This window comes from Falco naumanni, chromosome 14 (genome assembly GCF_017639655.2).
Source record: "Falco naumanni isolate bFalNau1 chromosome 14, bFalNau1.pat, whole genome shotgun sequence".
NCBI lineage: Eukaryota > Metazoa > Chordata > Aves > Falconiformes > Falconidae > Falco > Falco naumanni.
In genome coordinates, this window is record NC_054067.1 from 871272 (window position 1) to 891552 (window position 20281).

Genomic DNA, 20281 nt, shown 5'->3' on the forward strand with positions numbered 1-20281 from the left:
TGTGCCCGGGGCAGCTGCTCTGGCTGAGAGCGCCCTTCCCCTGCGATGCCTCTGCTGTCTCGCTGTCTGCCATGGGCTCTCCTCCCAGGTTGGAAGGGGGGTGGCGTTTGGATCTTGGCTGAAGTGCATTCTTGATGGACGCGACCAGAAGGGGCAGATGTAGGCCTGTACGCCTTCAGCACCTTCCTAAGGGGCTTGTGCTGCTTTCCCCCCACAAAGACGGAGAGCCTGTGTTTCATGATGTGAGGTGGCTTATAGGGAGTAACAAACTACGAGGCTGAAGCACAGCAACACAATTAGCTACATGGATAGAATGCTTATTTTAGTCATGATAATTAGGGGTGTGAGAACCACGTGCGCTTAGAGACTACTAACCAATTATATTTTTGCTTTACAAATATGCATGTGTATCAATTCTATATAAGTGGCGTTAGAAACTAATAAAGTTGAGCAAGATGCATAACTCATATTGAGTGTCTTCTTGACTCCAGCAAACCCTTCTTCCAACACTTCTGGTTCTGGAAAACACGGTCAGCTTTTCCCTCTATTATGCCAGTGCTTGCATTTGCAAGAGGAGCAGGAAAGAATGAGAATCTGTTGCACGCAACTGATGCCATTAGTGTCAGGTTTTTTCCCACAACAGATGAGAAATTTTAGTAGCAGCCGAAGGAGAGTCAACTCCCTGGCTCCAGGAGGACGACACACTTTTCCCTTGGCAATGTTTTATAAGAGAAGGACCACGCAGGCACAGCACAGTTGGAAGTAAGACTCTGCTGCTGGGATGATGTCAGGAGGTTCATCTCCCAACATGCCACAGGAGCAGACGCTTGCACAAGCTCCAAGCCTGGACCGTGGTTCCTGGGATCCAGCTCAATCATGATTTTCTACCCAGTTCTCCCTCCCTGCAGCAGCAGCCGCCCTGGACTCCTCACATTTACAGTTGTAGCTCATCCTGAAACAGAGCAAGGCTGCAGGCTGATGTCTTTGCCCATGTTAAGTGTGTAGGCCCTGGGAGGATGTGAGCCAGATGTCTTGGCCTGGTGGCTGAAGGCCTGTGGCACCGCCTTCCCTGCAGCTGACACACTAGTTTTTCATGCTGAGGAACATCTCCAACATAAGCAGAAACAATTGCAGACCATGGGATGAACTTTTTGGCAGCACTGGAGCACTTCCTGAGGCAGGGGAAGCAGGGGCAGTTGAACACCCTTCCCCTCACATGCCAAAAGCATCAACCTGTCTCCATGGATATACTACCTCCCTCTCTGACTCCCAACCCACTCTGTCGTGTTATATGCCGTTCCTGCATCCCATTTTACCTGGCACACACATCCAAGAGCTGAGTGTGATTAGAAAGGACTCAAATTCACCCATGACGGCCAGAGAACTAATAACATGCTCCTGACATCATCATGCCCCCTGTGTCCTGCATCACCAGTGACTGGTTCTCCCCACCCACTTCATCCTGTGCTCTCCAAATATGCATTAGCACACTTCCTCCATCACTCTGATAATTCAGTCCCTTACCTCCTGTCCTAGCAATGGTAAGCCCCTCTCCTTATTTTTCCCATCCTTTCAATACCCCATCTTACACTGGTCACCAGGTTGGAGCACACACCTGGCTTCAAATACAAGCTTTCACGGGAGCATCCCATTTTTTTCATCCCATCAGGGATGTGGTTTTCCTACACAGGCAGCTCTTGCTGCGAATGGCACAGCCCTCTGCGCAGCAGGACTGCAAGCTCACCAGCCGGGAAGTGCTGCATGAAAAGAGGTAGCTCTGCAGGCGTCTCCATTGTTGATAAAAGGGGAAAAACTGACAACAGCAGGCAGCTTGCTCCCCTCTCAAAACTAGCAATGCAGAGGTGCAGGAAGAAGACATTTAACTTAGAATAACCTGATTTTATTGGTGCAAACATTAGAACGCTACATGATCAGAAATATTCACAAGTACTCAGAAGAAGTAGTCTGAGATGAAGGGGTGCACACAGCCAGTGGCCTCTGCTGCCCTACTCACTCCTCTTGCGACGTTCCAATTCTGGAGTTTAGTCTTCGTGGATGTTGAAAAGCTTCGCTACTTCGTTGAGATCATCATGCTCCTCCCCATCTTTGATGATCTGAAGGAAGAATGTGTTAAAACCCGACACACATACTATAAAAATCCAGCGCTGCAAGACTGGACATGGTCACCAGCCAATGTGATGAATGTCTTAGATCCTCTCTGAAGCTCTGCTGATGACAACTCACCAACTTAGGCAGTCCACAACATGACAACAATACTTACTACAGCCACAACTTACAAGGAAGTCTTAAATGCAGCATTATCTCCCTACAGGAATGGCTGGAGTTAAAACCAACCTCGCTGTCCCTATAGGATTTATTTCTGATGTCTGAGTTTCCCTTTACAGCAGGGGGGAACAAGTATCTTCAGAACTGATTCATCTCAACTCCAAGAAGATGAGCCAGTCTCTCTGCACTGTCTTAAAGGAGCTAGTATAAGTTTGCAAGTTTGAGCGACTTATCTTTTAGACAATGAGACTAAGGCCAAGGATCCTTGTACATACTTGGCTCTCTGATTTAGAGGAAGGGCGGCTAAGAGAAGGAAGAATGTCTCTTTCACAGGGATGGGAAAAGTAACAAGTTTAAACTGCATCATGAAAGCTTCAGGTTAAATAACCAACCGAAACTTCCAACAATAAGAACAGTTCATTTTGGGACAGATCACCTGGGATTGTGTGGAATCACACTCAAACTGCCAAAATTCTCCAAAGATGTTAAAAAAATGACCTAAGTATAGATGATCTTACCTTGGAGTATGAAGACAGAATAAGCACCTACTCAAGGCTGCTTCTAACCCTGACCTTTTGTGGCTGTGCATCTAGGATAATATATGTTTAAGACTGTTACTTTAGACAAAGTAGCACAAAAATAGGACATTTCACTCTGATGCTCAGTCAAGTGTGATTCTTGCTTGTACTTACTACAGACCCAAAATTCCAGCCATGCAAAGGCAAGTCTTGAAGTATAAACTTAATTCAAGTTGTTTCTGTAAGAATTTTGAACAAACATGCAGAAAAGCACAAGGACATCTCCCATAATTTACCTAAGACAGGGCTAGCATGGGTATTGCACAGCTCTGCTCCACACAGAGCATGTGCATTTATTTATCCTCACTTAAAATTGGTAGATTGAATTTTCCACAAGAAAATCCTCAATATAAGCAAGCCTCACTGTTCAGCATACTAGTCCTGTACTGACCTTTCGAGCAATAGGCATCCTGTTGAAGATGTTCCATAATACAATTCCTACCACAACTTTATCCCTGAGGTAGAAAATTACACCTTTGCCATAATCTTCTCCTTGCTTTGGAACTTGAGGTGTTGGTGAAAAGCTTGGAGAAACGTGAACTTCTGAGGCTTCTGCTTCTGTTTCACTCTCTGATCGAATACCTGTCCCTAATGCAAAGATACAAGATATCAAACGTCCCATGCAAAAAAAGCAGGAGCTGTTTGCCCGTGATGGTGAAAGCAGACTGAAGAGCGGGGTTCCGTAACAGACCTTTGAGATGCATGCAGCAAAAGTTAAGTTTTATTAACACTAGAATGAAGTAATCCTAACATGAGGCACAACACTGACAACTCCCATCACCAAACACAAGAGTCTACTTCTTCCAGGCAGTATATACAGAATCAATATGCTTAGATCTACACAATCAGCAAAAACTGATTGTTTTATTGCTGTGGAGGAAATTAAGTTTCACTAAGGAAAAAAAGTTTGGTAACTGAGTTACATTAGGTCTTCTTGGAGGAACGTTATTTTTTAATCACATTTTAATATCAAAACCAGCCTTTAAAGCTTGGTCTAGAAAAGAAGCAGATTGGTGTCTCCTAGTGCTCTGCAATGAGATCAGACCAACTCTGCAGCGACTACAAAGAGTTGAGAGACACAAAAACCTTCATGCACCCAGTCAGCTCCCAAGCAGGACTATAGCCTACCTGATTGCTCCGTTGCACTTTTCGGTGTGTCTTTTGCTGTTGCTTTAGCAAAGACTCCTACTGTTGGCAAACTACTGTCAACAAGGCCAATGGCTTCGTACCCTACATTAGGACCCAGATCACTCCTAGGAATAAAGTGGGGAAAAAATAATTTGTAGCATTACTGAGACAAATACAAGGCAATTCCATCCATCCCCAAACCCTTAATGAGTATTGTCCAAGAGAGTGATTATGGTATGCAGGCTGACTGACATAATTAGACTCTTCTGCATACGTTATGGTGGAACAAGGAGTCAAAGCACAGCAAGTCTAAGGCCATCAGTTTCAGAAGAAAGCAAGACAATGAACAAAAAGTTAAAATACTTAAGGCCTGCTCCCTTGAAGGAAGCTGGCTGGCTTCCAAGAACTGCAGGTATCTTGAGTCTTTCGAAACTCACACATCTGACCTCAGCATTCAAACATGAGTTTGCAGTTGTTAGGTACTTGAAAAAATCTTCTATATTCCTTGCTTAGTACGACTTGGAGACAGAGTTGGGGCAGAAGCAAGTGTTCCTCCAGGTCCTGGTAAGACCATTTGACCAAACTTCCGGCACTGCTGAGTTATAAGCACTAGACTTTGCAGCACAGAAAATTATTTAGTGTATGTTTCAAAGAGCATTTAAAGAAGATCAAAGAGAACACATTACTGTAACACCTCCTTGAACTGAGTACCTGCTGACTTTGAACTGGGGTGCTTATAGAAGTCAAAGCAGCTGTGGTTTGGGGCCCAGTAAGCATAACAGGTCAAAAATATTCCCATCTATGCCGAGGAAATTGATACATCATGCTGTCCTGGTTTCAGCTGGGTTAATTTTCTTCTTAGTAGCTGGTGCAGTGCTGTTTTAGATTTGGCATGAGAACAATGTTGATAACACACAGGTTGTTTTAGTTGTTGCTACATAACATTTATACTAAGTCAAGGACTTTTCGGTTTCCCAGGCCTTGCCAGTAAGAGGGCTGCAGGGGCACAAGAAACTGGGAGGGGACACAGCCAGGACAGCTGGCCTGAACAAACCGAAGAGGTATTCCATACCATGGGATGTCATGCTTGGCATATAAACTGGGGGTGGGGGGGGTGGCTGGAGCTGGCCAATCAATGCTTGGGGACTAGCTGGGTGGGCATTGCTCAGCAGAGGGTGAGCAACTGTAGTGGTTATCACTTGGTTTCTCCCTTCCCTTTGGACTTCATTCCTCTACCCTTCTCCCTTCTTTTTATTACAATTGCTATTATTATTTTAAAATTTATTTTATTTCAACTGTTAAATTGTTCCTATCTCAACCCTCAAGTTTTACATTCCTTCCCAATTTTCCTTCCTATCCTGGGGAGCAGAGCAGGGGGCGACACGGACTGGGGGAAGAGTGAGCGAGCAACTGCGTAGTACTTAGTAACCGGCTGGAGTTAAAACCACAATACACACAAAACAATTTGGAAATCTCTGTATGTACATCACTACATGTACAGCACTACCTTCCCAGCCAGAATCCTTCATCACAGACTCAGGTTACTGAAGGGAATACGTCAGCTAAGCAGACAAGGCACCCAGCAGTGAGCAAGTCAGAGCTCAGGAGGGATCCCAAACATCCTGAAGAAAATGTAAGATGAGTTCCTGCCATTTGCCAGCTTTTTAGCACAGGAGAAGGAAGTCTCACTCAGTGAGGGCTGGCAAACCCCTGGCGTTAACACTTTTCAACAAAACACAAGACTGCAACTCACAGCCCCCTAGCCGTCTGCATCTGCATCATGGTAAAGTATATCCTGAAGAAAAACACACAATTGAAACAGATGGTTCTGTGTCCTTATTTAAAAGTGAAGAAACTCTTCTGGGTCCCACATCTATGCAGTACAGACCAAGTGTTCAGGTAAGTGATGGCAAGTCATAAATAACTATTTTTGAGGGGGTTTCTCCAAGAAAAGTAAAACTCTTTCCTCCATATTTAAAGTCTGCTAACTTTAAATTCCTGATCTTGAGCTAACAGGCTTTGGGATTATTTTTTTCACTGGGTTTTTTTGTTTGTTTTATTTAAAAAAGAACTTTGAAAAGATACAGCAAAACTGCCCGTTTTCTTGATACCTCTCTCTAGAAAACAACAGACTTTCACATACACTCCTGGATGCAGTGACGCATTGCTACTAAAGCCTCAGTTCAGCTAATCAGCAAAGACACAACACAACTGAAACCAACAGATTTTCTGTTAAGATCATCTGAAGTTCCTCAGCACAAGCTGCTGCTGAGTTCAACCTGTAAGCTGGCCTGCTATGAGGAAAGGGGCTGCTCTTTATCACTACTTGCTTTGCCGAATGGCACTCATTCAAGGAGAAACTGGGATCTGCAGGAAGGAAAAACATTTCAGAAGTCAAGGCAGAGCAGCAGATGCTCAAATGCCTTCCCACGCCCCGAGCTTCTGGGAGCAAGTATTTGCTAAAGTAGCTTCACTACACTCAGGAAACAGAAACCTTTACAAGGTGTATCTTTTCATAGCTCCTGCAATGTGACCAAGTAAGAAATACCAAAAGAAGAAATCAATGTTACCAGAACATGGACTGATGCCAGTAGGGCTTCGCAGCACCTGTCATGTTTTCTCCAGCTAGTCTTCCACTCACAACAGCATGATCATGGTGCTCCACACGTCTCCTACCTAGTTTGATATCATAGAAGCAGGCAGCATCCCCGGCCTTAAAAAGAATCATTCAGTGCAGACTAAACATTAAAATCAAAAGCTTAAAATTAATGTACAAACAAAACAGGAATTGGGAAGAGAACAAAGTGGAGCTATGAACTGAGTTTTCCTTACAAACCCCAAATGCCATCACTAACATCCCATTCCCCAGGCTACACAAGTCCCAGTTTCTCAGCATTTTTCACCAATTTTTTTAAAAATAAGACAGTATCAGGTATATTTTTCTGGAGGGATCAAAGTCTCAACTCCCACCAAAGGGACTCTTACACAATAGTAATCTGTGCTATCTTTAGGTTACCCCAACTCCTCTTACACAGCATAAATATTCAAAAACTTGCACAGTCGTTACCACAGCAACAATGTGTGCTGTGGTGCATGAACAGACTCCAGAGCTGCCAGCAGGATCTGCACTGCAATTAGTCTCATTATGTGCTACTTTTCACCCCATTCACCTAATCAAGGTATATCAGCCCCCATAACTCTGTGTATTCTGATTGCATCAGCATAACCAGCAGACAGGAAACTCCTCTGCACATACTCACCACCCAGATATTGGAGCGTGCCTGCAGCTCCGCGTTCACCCTGAACCCTCCAAAGTCAGAGTCCACCTCCAGCCCAGCTGACTTTGCTAATTCCACATTAGGCTCCAGCCCTACTGCAGCCACAATATGATCAGTCTCCACCTGTTTGGGATTTCATAATTATTACCTTAATTCTCTCAAAGCCCCTGCAAACGTTACCCTTTCCCTGCTTTTACATTTACCTTTCGGCCATCTTTCAGTTTAATCATCAGCCGATTGCCACAGACAGAGACAGACTTGACCACAGCATTAGGCATGACATTGACACCCTCTGGAAACAAACACAGGAAACATAGCTCCTGCTCAGGGGCAGAGATTTCAGCTGAAGCAGGCATCTTTGGTGCAGATGCAGACAAAGCAGGGGCCAGCAAAAGAAAGTAACTCAGACCCGTGGGTTATCAGGCCCTGCTGTCTGCACCCCCAACTATATCCCTCCTCCCTCTATCCCCACTCCACTTACTTATGCACATAAATATATTCTGCATTTAATATAGCAAATGGAAAAAGGTATCTCAGATCTTACCAACTTTATCAGCTAAACACTACAGCAGGTGGCCTCACAAAGGTGTATGCATAAGGCATGGGGCTATACAGCCCTTCTTGCAAAGTGACTCTAGGCTGACCGCATTAGGCTGTAAGAAGTAAAATTATTTGACACTAGAACAACTCAGAAGAGAACAGGCAGTTATCGTAAGACAATTCTGGTTCCAAATTAGAGGGCACTAAAAGTAACTTGCAAGTACGGTAGCAGGGATCATTCTGTGCAGGAACAGCCAGAGGGAAAACCTCACTGGCATCAGCATGCATATTTGGTTGGCTTTCCCAGAGCTGCTAAGAAGCCACAGATTCACAGCAGCTCTGTGCTACCCAAGCTGTCTGAACTTCAACTTGTTCCATTCTGCACCTGGGCCACCTCACAAGGGACCCAGTCTTCCCGAGGCTCCACTGACAAAACAAGCAGAGCGCTGTATGTCACAAGGAAGAGCTATGCAACAGCCACTGGCCTAAACACCACAGCTCTGCTACTCACAGAGGAAGAGCATCGAAGTGCAGCTTTACCTTTTCTGACTTTCTCTGTGGTCCAGTTGCTCAGATATTCAGGCAAGACTTTGCCCATATTGCCGCTCTCTGGAAACAGCTGAATCACCTCCAGGCCTCTGGTTTGTGCTGAAAGGAAAGCAAGAGCAGGCTTCTTACAACTCATGGAGAAAGAGCAGCAGCACAGACTTCAGGACATACGCAAATGCTTTCACTTTACACGAGGAGCTTGACAGAAGTTTCCAAAACTGGGAGTTTGGTCTCCCAGATTTTCTACAGGTGTCACAGTGACTGACCACTGTTTTGCATACACCTACAGAGCCAACTTTAAGTAAAATGCTTAGTATGTTGAAGAAAACTTCCCCTACTAGAAAAATTACCGTAGAGACACTACTCAAAAAGCTGCACGCACTTGATAGTAAAGAATCCAGTTCTTCCCAACCCCTTTGAAATAAGTTTTAGGGTGGCTTTTAGCACTGAGAGAGTAAACGTAACTTTTCACGGAGTGCAATGGCTTTGCAACATGCACTAGCCTGCAAAGCTTCCAGGGAGCCCAACTTACAAATCCCTTTGTAGTCAGGGGCTGCTTGAGAGCTAATGAGAGAAAAAATGGCAAACCACATCATGCCATATAGCCAACCAAACACATGTGCACTAAGGTTATTTCAGGCAAACCACAAGTCTGTGCAAAATCTCAGCAGCTGGGGAATCAAAAAGAAGCTTATGACGTCAGGCTGCTTACATTCAACGTCTATCACTTCCGTCAAGGTGCCAGCTGAAGACAAGCTGCCTGCAGAAGCACACTTACCTCTTCTTCCCAGAGCACAGGCCAGTTCACTGCCAAGAAAACCACCACCAATAATTGTGACAGACTTGACTTCTCTTGAAATCTTCTCCAGACATTTGAAGTCCTCAATCTGAAAGATTTATTTCCATTTCAAATATCCTCAAACAGGAAGAGCAGCAGAAGATATTTTCTTCCAATTTCTCCCTTTGAACTAAGAGCAACTCTCTCCCCAGCTTAGAAAAGGAAACATATTTCTCCTTCCTCCTGTTTGTCTATTGCACAGAAAAAACCTCTGGCTTCCTAACATTTGTGCAAGCTCTTCCCTGTCCAGGCAATCTGACTTTCCTGCATTTTCCCCTAAGTTTCAAGGGCAATTACAAAGAAATTTCTAGATGCAAATATACTATAGCACATACAGTACTATAAGGATGCCACAGCTCTTGTCAGCCATCTTTCCCTTTCCACAGCTAAGCAGATCTTGACCCTAGGGGAAATCCAGCAGAGCAGAAAGTTCCCATACAGCTTCTTACTCCTGATTCATTCCCTGAACTAGACTAAGGAGACTGTGGCATGCCTGTTTAAAATCCCTCGTTTTCAAGAAAAGTGGAATTTGTCAACAAAAAGCAACTCTATAGTGAAAACCAGAAGACCGCTGACCAACTTCCATGTCTTATTCATTCTGTGCAAAGGCACAGGACGAAGGTCAAGAAATGCCATGTAGGAGGCACAGATATCAGTTTATTTGTTCATCAGAAAACAATCTCAGCTAATTCAAGAGCTGACATGAACACTCAACTTCATTCTCAGCCAAAATTTCAGAGCACGAGAGCAGTTTGTCTTGTCTCAAGCCCAAGGCCAACCTCTTGCCCATGTGCTGCAAAACTGTGGCGCACACATAATCAAGATGGGTGTCAGGCTGGAGTACTAAGCTAGCTTCCTGTGTCTACTCAAGGTCCTGAAGGCACACACTGCTTACAGGCCAAACTGACTTGCAGAGCTTACATTGCTTGTGTTTTTACAAGGCCTGGAAGGCACAACAAAGTCATACAGAAGGGAAACTAAAAAACCACATTACAGCTCTCAGGCCTGAGGCAAACATGAGTGGTCTAGTAGACTCTACCCTGTTTACCCACTTGGGGAAAAAGAATAAACAGCAAATGGATTCCTGGTTATCAGCTGAGAGAAGCAGCTGCCAAGCTGTCCTAGACCCAAAGCAGTAGAGCTAAAAAGCTGAAAGTAGTGGTACTGGCTCCGATTATTTCAGCCTCACCCCAGGTCCAGCAGCACCTCAAGATTACCTTTCGGAACAACGTCAGCCTTTGTTGTACATCTTTTCCTGCTCTTTCAATGGCAGACAGGTTCCTTGGGGTACCACCTGAGGACAGCAGGGAGGGAGGGAGGGAAGGAGAAGGGGGGAGAGAGAGACTAATGATACCACAGCCACATCACTGGCTATCCAGACAATGCAAAGCTATCTTTAATCTTGACTGTGCTTTCCAAACTGTTACAATATTCCCTATTCCCTGTTGCTGTCTGGGTTTTTAACATGAAAGCAGTAGATGATCCAACAGTCACCCAGGGGAAAAAGATCTAGTGCTGTACACCTTGCTCCACTGACTGGAGACAGCCATTTCCACTTTAAGCATAGAAGTGAACAGAAGTGCTAAGGTTAGATGCTGGAGCAGTGCTCTGTCCAAGCAAGAGCTGGTGGTTCTGCTCACTAACGCTACAGGCAGGATTCAGAGGCTGGCCTGTACAGAAGTTCCTTTATTTATTCCTAGGAATAAAAAGTCACCTTTTCCTCTTTCCCTACTGATTTTCACAGGGCAAAACTTTGAATGTCCTGGACAAGCTGGCTGATGTGAAGCAGATGCAAAACCCAGCGGCATGGCTGTCCATATGACTGTCCTTCATCTGACTGCTCTACCAAGCATCTGACACATACTGCAGAAACTGCCTTGTTTCTGGCCTGGCACAAGACAAAGAACAAAGAGAAAAAACCCAACAACTTACCAGTGGCAATTAGACATTTGTCATAGGATATCTGGGTACCATCATTGAGTTTCACTATGTTGCCTCTAACATCCATATGCACAACCTGCAAAATTAAACAAGCAGGAGAGCTCAACTTTCCATGCACCGTAGGCCTTTTGAGTTAAACTGCATGAACTATTGATTAGAGAAGCAAACTTGGAAGTAACATTCTCACACCTTTAAATTTAGGGGGGTGGGAGGGGGTAAGGGAGAAGATTGGAAGTAGGAATTGAGACAAGTTCTTTGGTAGCCATCACAGACTCAGATCCTGCAAAGATCAACCTGATCTAAGAAATGGACTCCGATACCTGGTGTAGCACAGTAGTACAAGGAGTCACACAAATATTATTTTAGCAACATATAAGTAACTAAGGAAGCATATATATTAGAAACTTCACCATTAACTTTTCCACCTTCCTGCTGCTTCTGCACAATGCTCTTGCTCACAGCATAACCCACTACTCGGACCACCCTATTCTCCTTACCTAACCCTCTGATATATAGCCTCGTTCCCATTTTGTCACACCCTGTCTCTAAGCTCTACATATTCTTCTCCCATGCCCACACTCTAGATATATCCTTCCCCCTTCCTCATCTTCCCTCAGCTCATTACTATTCCTCATAGCTTCTTCCGTTCTCAAATGTCACTCATGCTATCCTTAAGATCCCTGCTTCATTATATATACTTGTCCCAGCCTTGTACACATTCTCCTCCTCAGCCAACCCTCCACACCACCATCGACAGTTGTTTAGTTTCAGCTTACAGGACAGGCTCTGCTTGGGAAGAACTGTATGATGCTAGAACAGCTGATGCTGTACCCACCTTCTTGCCACAGAGAACTGCTACTCCACCATTTTCTACAAAAGGCAGATCACGAACAGGCACATAGAATGACGGCGGCTGGAAATATATACTGAAAAAATCTCCATTATCAAATGGGTTCTACTTTCTTTGTGATACCAGCTATCACCAATGATACAAAGACAACTCTGTGCATCCATAACAAGCTCCAGAATTCTTACTTAACTATTTTTAAGAATTAGGGTCTTCATACTACTGACGTTCAAGGGTGTTGGTCAGTAAGGCTTTATCACACAAGTCACAAGACTCAAGTGTGATCCAGGGCCCCTGGGGCTCTGCTCTAAACCGTGAAGCTATACCCTCACCTTAACTATTAACATATTTCACAGGATTGCTGCCTGTGGTGGTGTATGTCTAAGGGAATCACAGCAAGATTCAAGAGGTGTTGAGTACCGAGCTAACTCATGTGCGAAGCAGCGTTCATCTTGACAACTGCCAGCACAGCCACACCTTTCAGTCTGCTCTTTAGTGCTCGACTGACTTGTCTGTAACCTCTTGGCATCTCTGGGAAGCCACACTCGAGTCTGCAGCTTACATCATAGAGTCTCATGGACTCCACAAGGTAGTCAGTTAGCTACTCCAGTGCAAAATAACACACAAGCTCTGCATGCAGCAGGCAGTGCTCCGTCTCTTCTTTGATCAGCATAGCAACAACGTACACAAGACACATGCACATCCCAGAGCCCTCTTCGTATCAGACAAACACAGAAACCTACTCAGTTTTTTGTCCACACAGCACTCTGGGGATCCTTCAAAGCTCTGCAGCAGGTCTCTCACAAGAACAGTTTGATCATTGTCAACTTTTCATTAAACACTCTCCATTCTTGCTACCCCTAAGTGACACATACCTCCTCTCCTTGCCATTCCACTGTTTGAAGCGCAGAGTCTCTGTCACATTTGGATCATCTGAAAACCAGAGTTCTTTGGAAAGAGGTGGACGCATATAGGGCAGGGCAGGATCTTCAGACACAATCAGCACCTTTAATTGGTCATTAAACACATCAGCTGTACCAATGCCAGGCAAATGGCAAAACACATGACAGAGGCTCTGAAGCAAGCACAGCATTCAGTCATCCACACAAGCCTGCTCTGGAACAGGGCAGCTCTTACCCGGGCACCAGGGTCACGAGCCCGAATGGATCTGGCAGCAGCAAAAGCAGCAGTTCCTCCACCGATCAGCAGGAAAGGAACATGAGATGGGACCTCAGGACGAGCTCCCGGAGCTGCAGGTGACAGATTGGACAGCTTACTGCGGATACAGCAGGGAAAACAGCCCAGCCCCAAAGAACAGAGTATGTTACCAGATGCCTTTCACATACAGACTTCCTTTGGAAAACTGCCCTTCAATAAACTTCTCCTCCCTTTCCTTTCCACCCCAATGCATTCCCCCCAGGAACCATGCTGCTGCTTCACTCAAAGCTGGCTCCCTGCATAAATCCAGCTGTCAGATTTCACCAAATTATTTTTCCTAAGCTAGATCTGCACAGCCAAGCTCAATGGCAATTGCAGAGTTTTGGAACAGGCCAGGAGCACAGCTTTAATCATGTGGCTTTAGCTCCTCTATTACAGATCTACTTTTCTCGTTTAAGATGTTAAGAGTAAGAATGATCTATGTTAACAAATTTGAAATACCACTAAGCACACAGGCTATTAGCAGGTTTCAAGTTGTACTCTGAACAGGTGCTACTTGTCCAGTAGACCCTCAAAGAGCTTAATTGCATAAATTGATCTACATTCGCACAGCTGGGTGAAGTGACTGCAAAGTCAAAGACCCCCAAAGTTTGATTCCAGCATTCAATACACAATTTCAGAAGACCGATGCAAGGCCAGGACATCCACTGCACAGCAGATTCAGGACAGCAAAAACATGCTCAGCCTCTTCTCTGGCCAAACAACGCACTGGAGATCCAACATTCAGTTTTTACAGTGACAGTTTGCTGAGCTAGCAAGAGGGACATAGCCAAAAAATTACTGAAAACACCAGAAAAAGATATATGAGCTGGATGTCATTCAAGTCAGAACATGATTTTCAAAATTATTTGGAAAATACAAACTGGAAAGTGTTTGATCTAGCTGTGTGGACACAAATCTAGCTTAAGGACACAAATCAACTCGTGAGCAAGACCAAAACTCTGCACTGGCCATTCAGTGAACAGTTTATAAGAAAGCAAAGTTCCCTAAAATGCCAAGGCATATTTTTCTGTAATTGTATTCTGAAAGGAGACCAACTGTTGACTTCCTACCAGAATGCATTTTTTCCTACATGCAGGTCCTGTTACTAAACAACATGCAGTTAAACCGCATGCAGGAATAGAACAGTTAAATATTACCATCAAGACTCACCTGCTGTGCCTTGAGAAGCAGCATCTGTATCTGAAAGAGAAGACACTCAATTCAGCAAAGCACAGGCTATCAAGGATATTGCAGTTTGGAAGATGCAATTCAGGGCTGACTCAAGGAGACCATAGGATTAACAGGCTGCTCTCCACTATAAAGGGACAGTTTCTCCAGAAATACAGACTTACCAAGGCCTCTGCTTCAGCATCTAGGCTTACTCTCTGCCCTCCAGTCTCAACTTGATAAACATTTTTTATCCTCTTCCTCAAACCAAAGCAACCAGTTGTCTGTTCTGTCTGCAGGATATTCTTTTTGTTGATTTCCTAAGTAAAGTGACATAACAGACCTATCTTCTATGACCTAAAACCACTGTTACTACAAAATATATCATCCTTTGGCTCAATAATTCAGACACTGCAGTTGAAGATCTCATAAATTAAGCGATCTTCAATGAGCAACTTGTGGTCCACATACACTCTGCAAAGCATCATCAAAAGCCTCACTAATTGTCCCGATTCCTTCCTCTACATGTGGCCCAAGCACAGTATTTCTCACATGCCCAGCCCACTATGCATGGGACAGGGACACAGCACAGCACAAAGGATTTTGTGCTGGCAGATCATATTATCCCTTTAGAACACAGTGTCTTTACCAGACTGCATAAGGGTAAAAGGCCAAAAGCAGCACAAACTCTTTAAACTCTTTCCTCTTTTTATCACAGAAGGCATAAACAGCAGAAAGGAGCCGCAGGAGATGACCTACGTTATCCTCACGCTGATCTGTAAAATAGAGCCTTGTTCTGGGTCATGGAAAGCTAGCACCGTCTTCTATGCTGGGAACACACTGGAATTCACAAACAACAGAATGCACCAAGAAGTGACAATGCTGTGAATGCACATCTTATGTTAAACTGTGTTTTCAGAAGGGCCCTGTTCCATTTGTTTTAGAGGTCTCAAGTTAGCAGCTTTTGAAGAACAGACCCAAACCTACAATTAGCAGGCTAGTACCCACCAGAAGGAGATGATTCGTTCTCTTGAGATCGCTTAGTTACTGTTGTGACACGGCTGGTGAATCGCTCTTTGTTTTCTCTCAATGTCTTGTATACCTGGAGACAAAGAAATATTTACCCTGTATATCTTACAGCATCAAGCCACCACTCTGCTCCTACCCCCGACAGGCTTTTGTCTATCCTGCTTGCTCAGAAAATCCATCTGCTTTCAATTAAAGCATACAGACCCAAATAGATCTCACTGGGAAAAGTGTCCATAAAGGGGTGTGTGTGTGTGTATATATATGTATCTACAAGATGAATGCACTCAGAAAACTATCTGCTCTTCATATGATGTCATGAATCTCAAGTTGTCTGGTTGCTTTCCATAAGCAAGCAAGTAACCTTTCTGCAGATGTTTTTGGGCTGCAGACCTGTTTCAAGAGGAACCAGATACTACAAAGGAAACGCAGACAAACAAACCCCAAGCCTATTTGCAAGCTAGGCCATGCAACATGGCACAATGCAAGGCTGCAGAAAAGGAAGGCAAATTCGAGACAAAAAGCAACTACAGCTTCAAAAGCCTAGAGCAGCTGGACAGAACAAGCAAACAACCTTAATGGATTTCCTCAGGCCAGATGTTACCAGCATGATGTTAGTGCTTTTCAAACACAGGAGCATGGCTGTTCTAGCAACTGCCTTCAGCTGGAAGAGATTCCCGAGCCTGAACACTGACCTTCTGTTTATTTGTCTGTTAAACTCAGGATATAGTACGAGTATAGCCTGCATGTTCTGGGGACAGAATTTAGTGAAACAGACAAGGAGGGAACATCCTTTAAGAGATCATGTTAACTTCCAAGTTATGTAGAGAAATAATGTAGAGAAGCAAAAGACAATGAGACTGCTGGAAGCAGGTCGAAGTATAGTATTTGCCCCCACAGCTGATTAATTAGAGGGAAGCAAACAATTTTTAAAGTCAAAACTAGTCTTGCTACTAATCCATATCGCATGTACAAGACATTTAACTTTCATTTTGCACTGTTTATAAAAGAGAGGAAGTCCATCAAGACAGTCTGAAACACAACCATCTATCCAATGGCTGTATTTTGAATTGTGAAAGAATATTAAAACTGGAACATTTCCAGCAAGAAATAAAAGTCTCCTGCAGCCAATGCCAAACCACGTATTGTTAGCTAACTGAGTGTTATGACATCCAAACTATGTTTGACCAGAAGTTATTTCCTTTGGGGAACTGAAATCTCTTTTACTTCCTAGATATTATGCATTTTATCAATTCCCACAATTAGGTGCTTTATAACAGCAAACAGTCTAAAACAAGAACTGAATAATTTAATGCCAGACATGAAAAAAGCACAGGCAGACAAAAGCATATACAGGGAACTGAAACAATTGTCAAAAATACCAGAAAACAAGAACTTATTAGCATTAAAAAGAATTAAAATGATTTTAAAGCCTTTTGCTTAAACATATAAAAGTCACGGTTAACAAAACTACCTCTGCTTTTGCAAGCAGAACCATGAAGATTTATTTTAAGTGAGTCTGAAGGGCTGCATACAGCAAATTATATCTGATCCCTTAGAAAAAAGTGACTACTACATACATGCAAAAAACAAGTCACGTCTTCAGAATAGATTTTTCCAAAGGGACAATGCCAAATTCTTTCTAATCAGAAACACAGCTGTGTACTTTGCCAGCTAATGGAGCAATATTTCAGTGCTGTTCTCTGAAGAAATCAAAGCTAGACATGTTTTCTTTTCTTTCCTCTAGCATATTTACATTTAGTTGATTTCCTTTTTTCGCATACCAACACTGCTGATATCAGAATAGATGCATTAATTAGTGCCTTTCAGATGGTTACAAATTGAGGATGGCCAATTGCTTTTAGCTTTAATGTGGAAAAGTTAATTCTAAGGCAATTTTTCCCACTAATAACAACACTGTTTGAGAATATCAAATCGGTAAACGTAAATTATTTGACAGTATCCCTTGAAATTAAGTATCTGAGGCCAGGAAGCACAAAGTTTAGTTAAAGTACATAGCTAAAGTACATAGACATACAGAAAAGTACCCTCCGTCCACCCTCTCACCCATTAGAACACATTTAAGCATCTTACATAAGCTCCTGTCCCAGTGACTGTTCCTCCTACAATTAAGTACAACAACAGGTTGCTGCCAGCTTTGCCAGGAACACCTGAGGACGTCAGTGATCTAGAAGGGCATCTTAGATGATGACATTGCAAAACTGTAGTTGAAGACAGGCAATGAAAGAGAAGAGAAGGAAAGAGCTGAATATTAAGGACTTTTGATTAAACAGATCCTTGGAAAAGCAGAATGTGCTTTGTAATTTCAGTTACCTTGTTTGTAAAAAAAAAATACAGTACAGCAGGGCACAGTAAAGCGTATTTAAAGGGACTAGCAGAAGACTTTTCCTCTATGCACTATTTTGAATTTATCTCCCAGGAGCCTTCTGCATGTGAAGAGTTTCATTAGCAGAAAATAAGGACTCAGAACTTTCAATGAATATGACCCTCAGAGAAAGAATTTGAAACAAGTATTTGTATGATGTAAACTTAGGACCCATTCACTCCTAGGTAATGCTGCTACCCTTCAGCTGTCTGGGAACGTGATTTACTCTCTAAGTTGGGCTGAAAAGCTTTATCCTTTTCAATCTTTCAAGTAGGGCATAAAGGTACGCTGGCAAACTTTGGGTTGATTTGGCATACTTACACAAGCTAAATGCTAATGTTTTGAATTGAGATTTAGCAAACAATGGTTTACTTTGGTATCAAAAGCATGTACCATCCAAGTCTCCCTCAAGTATATGCTACTATCACACACAAGGCAACAGACAGCTGTGGTTGATCATAATATGTGAAAAAAAAAAAAGGGGAGTGTGACTTCACAGTAAAGAAACCTAAAAGGTAACTGAAATTACAGTTAAAAAAATTATTGAATGAAGTTAATTTCCAGCCAGCTCAGTTAGCTCCCCTTGAAGGTTTCTGAAGGAAGAAATAGTTACAGAGGTAAAAAGCTACGTGAAGTCAGCTAAAATACTGCAAATGCCTGATAGGAGAGATGTATCGCAGCTTTTTTCCATGAACTACCTTTCTACTTACATAGGCACCCGCTCCTAATGTTGATAAGCCCACAATAAGGACAAAAACAGAACTATCGCCTTTGCCCCCAGGCACACCAGAGCTAGCCACTTGTCTGCTCATCTGCAGTTTTATGGGAACATTCCAGCGCTGCAACAAGTTGCCTAAAGAATACAATTCATTAGAGAAAAACACAAAATACAAAGTTATGTTTTGAAATTTAGAGACCAAGTAATTTCTGCACCCATGTAAACAAGCTATTTGTTTGAAAAGCCCAGGACCACATCAGAGTGACTAGTGAATTATTCTCTGCCACAACAAACTGCTCCAGGCAGTTGTGGATACCAAAGCCATCTGTAAGATCAAAGAGTAACTGAACACGTTAATAGCAGGAACGTCTGTGAGGAAGCTAGAAAGACTATCTCCAGCTGAAGAAGCCTTTAAGCCGCACAGCACTGGGAGATTCATCAGAGATGCGCACGTACTGCATGTCTGCTGTTCTTATGCCTTTCTTCAGGCCGCTTCTCTCAGAGGCAGGGACTGGTCTAATGATGCACTTTGCTCCACCATGTGTGAGCAGAGGCTAGTGTAATCTTGTCAGGACGAGCGGTAGGTATGGTTATACAAGGAAAAAAAATCCCTTTGCTGACATTATTCCACTGAGGTAAACTACCAGCAGAAAGAGGCTTCTGCTGACAAAAAGGGCATTCCAAATGAAAAGGAGTAGCAATGCTTGCCAATCCAGATGAAGGCATCCACCAGCAGGCAAGCAAGACGAAGAGTGCATGTAGCTGAACAGCTACATAATATTTTATTTTACTATAGTTTAATCACAGACTCTTGCCTGTCCCAATTAGATCGCTAAATAGTGATGGCTTTGAGCGCTGTGTTTATACCCCAGCCAGCCAGCTGAAGCTTGCAGAAGTGGTTGGGCCTTTCTGCGGAACTTATTCCCACCACGCAGGAAACACCTTCCACCCTCCTCCGAGCCTCAGCCGACACGGCGGCTGCTACACCCCTTTGATCTCTTTGCCTAAACGCACATATTTGTGATATAAACCAGCAGCAAAGTCACCAGCATCCAAATAGACATGGATACGCCAAATAGCCCCATCTAACTTACGGTTTCCAAAACACAGAAGTTTCCCTTCCCACTCCCGGGAGCGGAGCACCTGCACCTCCCTGCACCCGTTACCCACAAGCCTCGCCCGGGGCGGCGGAGCCGAGCTGCCAGTGCACCGAGGGCAGCGCAGCGCCCCGCGCCCGTCCCGCCGCCAAAAGCCTTCCTGTGAAATTCCTGCCCAGCGCCGCTGGAATCGCGGTCCGGGTGCCCTTTCCCCGGCTGACGGGAGCCGAGGGCCGCCGAGCAAGCTGCAGCTTTGGGAAATCGCGGCTCCCGACCGCACCCGCCCCCCCGGGCAGCGACCCAGCGGGATGGGGGCTCTAGGCCGTGCCGCCGCCAAGCCCGGGCACACAGGCCCAGCCCCACGGGGAGGGTCGCCCCGACCCGCCTGTGAGAGGAAGCCAGCGGCAGGGAACCCGCCCGCCCCCCCGCGCAGAGCCCCGGGCCCGCCGCCCCAAGCGAGCCCCCGCCCCAGACCCGGGCCTGCCGTACCAGCGCGCCTCCGTACCAGAAGCGGCCGGCCCCGACTCACCGGCGGCAGCGCGGCCCCGCGGCGCAGGACTGAGAGGGCGCAGGGCACACACCAGGCCTCCCGCGGCGGCGGCCGCCATGCGGCAGCGGAACATGTCGCCGGTCGCCTGACGCCGCACTCGCTCCCGCCGGCCCGACCCCACCGCCCGCACTGCGCGTGCGCCGCCGCCCGCT

At 44.6% G+C, this 20281-nt stretch overlaps 1 protein-coding gene across 3 annotated transcripts; it reads right to left on the reverse strand.

The window, feature by feature from the left end:
- Positions 1–1884: 1884 nt before the first annotated feature.
- On the reverse strand, positions 1885–20263 carry AIFM1 (apoptosis inducing factor mitochondria associated 1). 3 transcript variants are annotated; one of them, XM_040614303.1, is made up of 17 exons: positions 20109–20263; positions 17473–17600; positions 15361–15454; positions 14356–14385; positions 13123–13235; positions 12861–12991; positions 11974–12064; positions 11130–11214; positions 10415–10491; positions 9138–9246; positions 8351–8458; positions 7474–7562; positions 7253–7393; positions 6563–6705; positions 3993–4117; positions 3256–3452; positions 1885–2114 (listed from the first exon to the last, which is right to left on the reverse strand). In XM_040614303.1, the coding sequence occupies exons 1-17, from the start codon at positions 20200–20202 to the stop codon at positions 2043–2045; spliced, it is 1827 nt and encodes a 608-aa protein (XP_040470237.1). In that variant the 5' UTR covers positions 20203–20263; the 3' UTR covers positions 1885–2042. The 3 variants fall into 3 exon arrangements, with proteins under 3 accessions (XP_040470237.1, XP_040470236.1, XP_040470235.1); XM_040614302.1 differs by lacking the exon at positions 17473–17600 and adding an exon at positions 18475–18617; XM_040614301.1 differs by lacking the exon at positions 17473–17600 and adding an exon at positions 18475–18617 and having other exon boundaries at positions 20085–20263.
- Positions 20264–20281: the final 18 nt, after the last annotated feature.

What these genes read in the sequence shown, in the direction of transcription:
- AIFM1 (XM_040614301.1), bottom strand. Translation starts at nt 20,202, where the DNA reads ATGTTCCGCTGCCGCATGGCGGCCGCCGCCGCGGGAGGCCTGGTGTGT. An exon ending in CAAATGTCTAATTGCCACTG is followed by an intron (nt 10,492 to 11,129) that starts GTAAGTTGTTGG and finishes TGCTGTCCTCAG; the next exon opens with GTGGTACCCCAAGGAACCTG. An exon ending in GGATGCCTATTGCTCGAAAG is followed by an intron (nt 2,115 to 3,255) that starts GTCAGTACAGGA and finishes TTCTTCCTTCAG; the next exon opens with ATCATCAAAGATGGGGAGGA.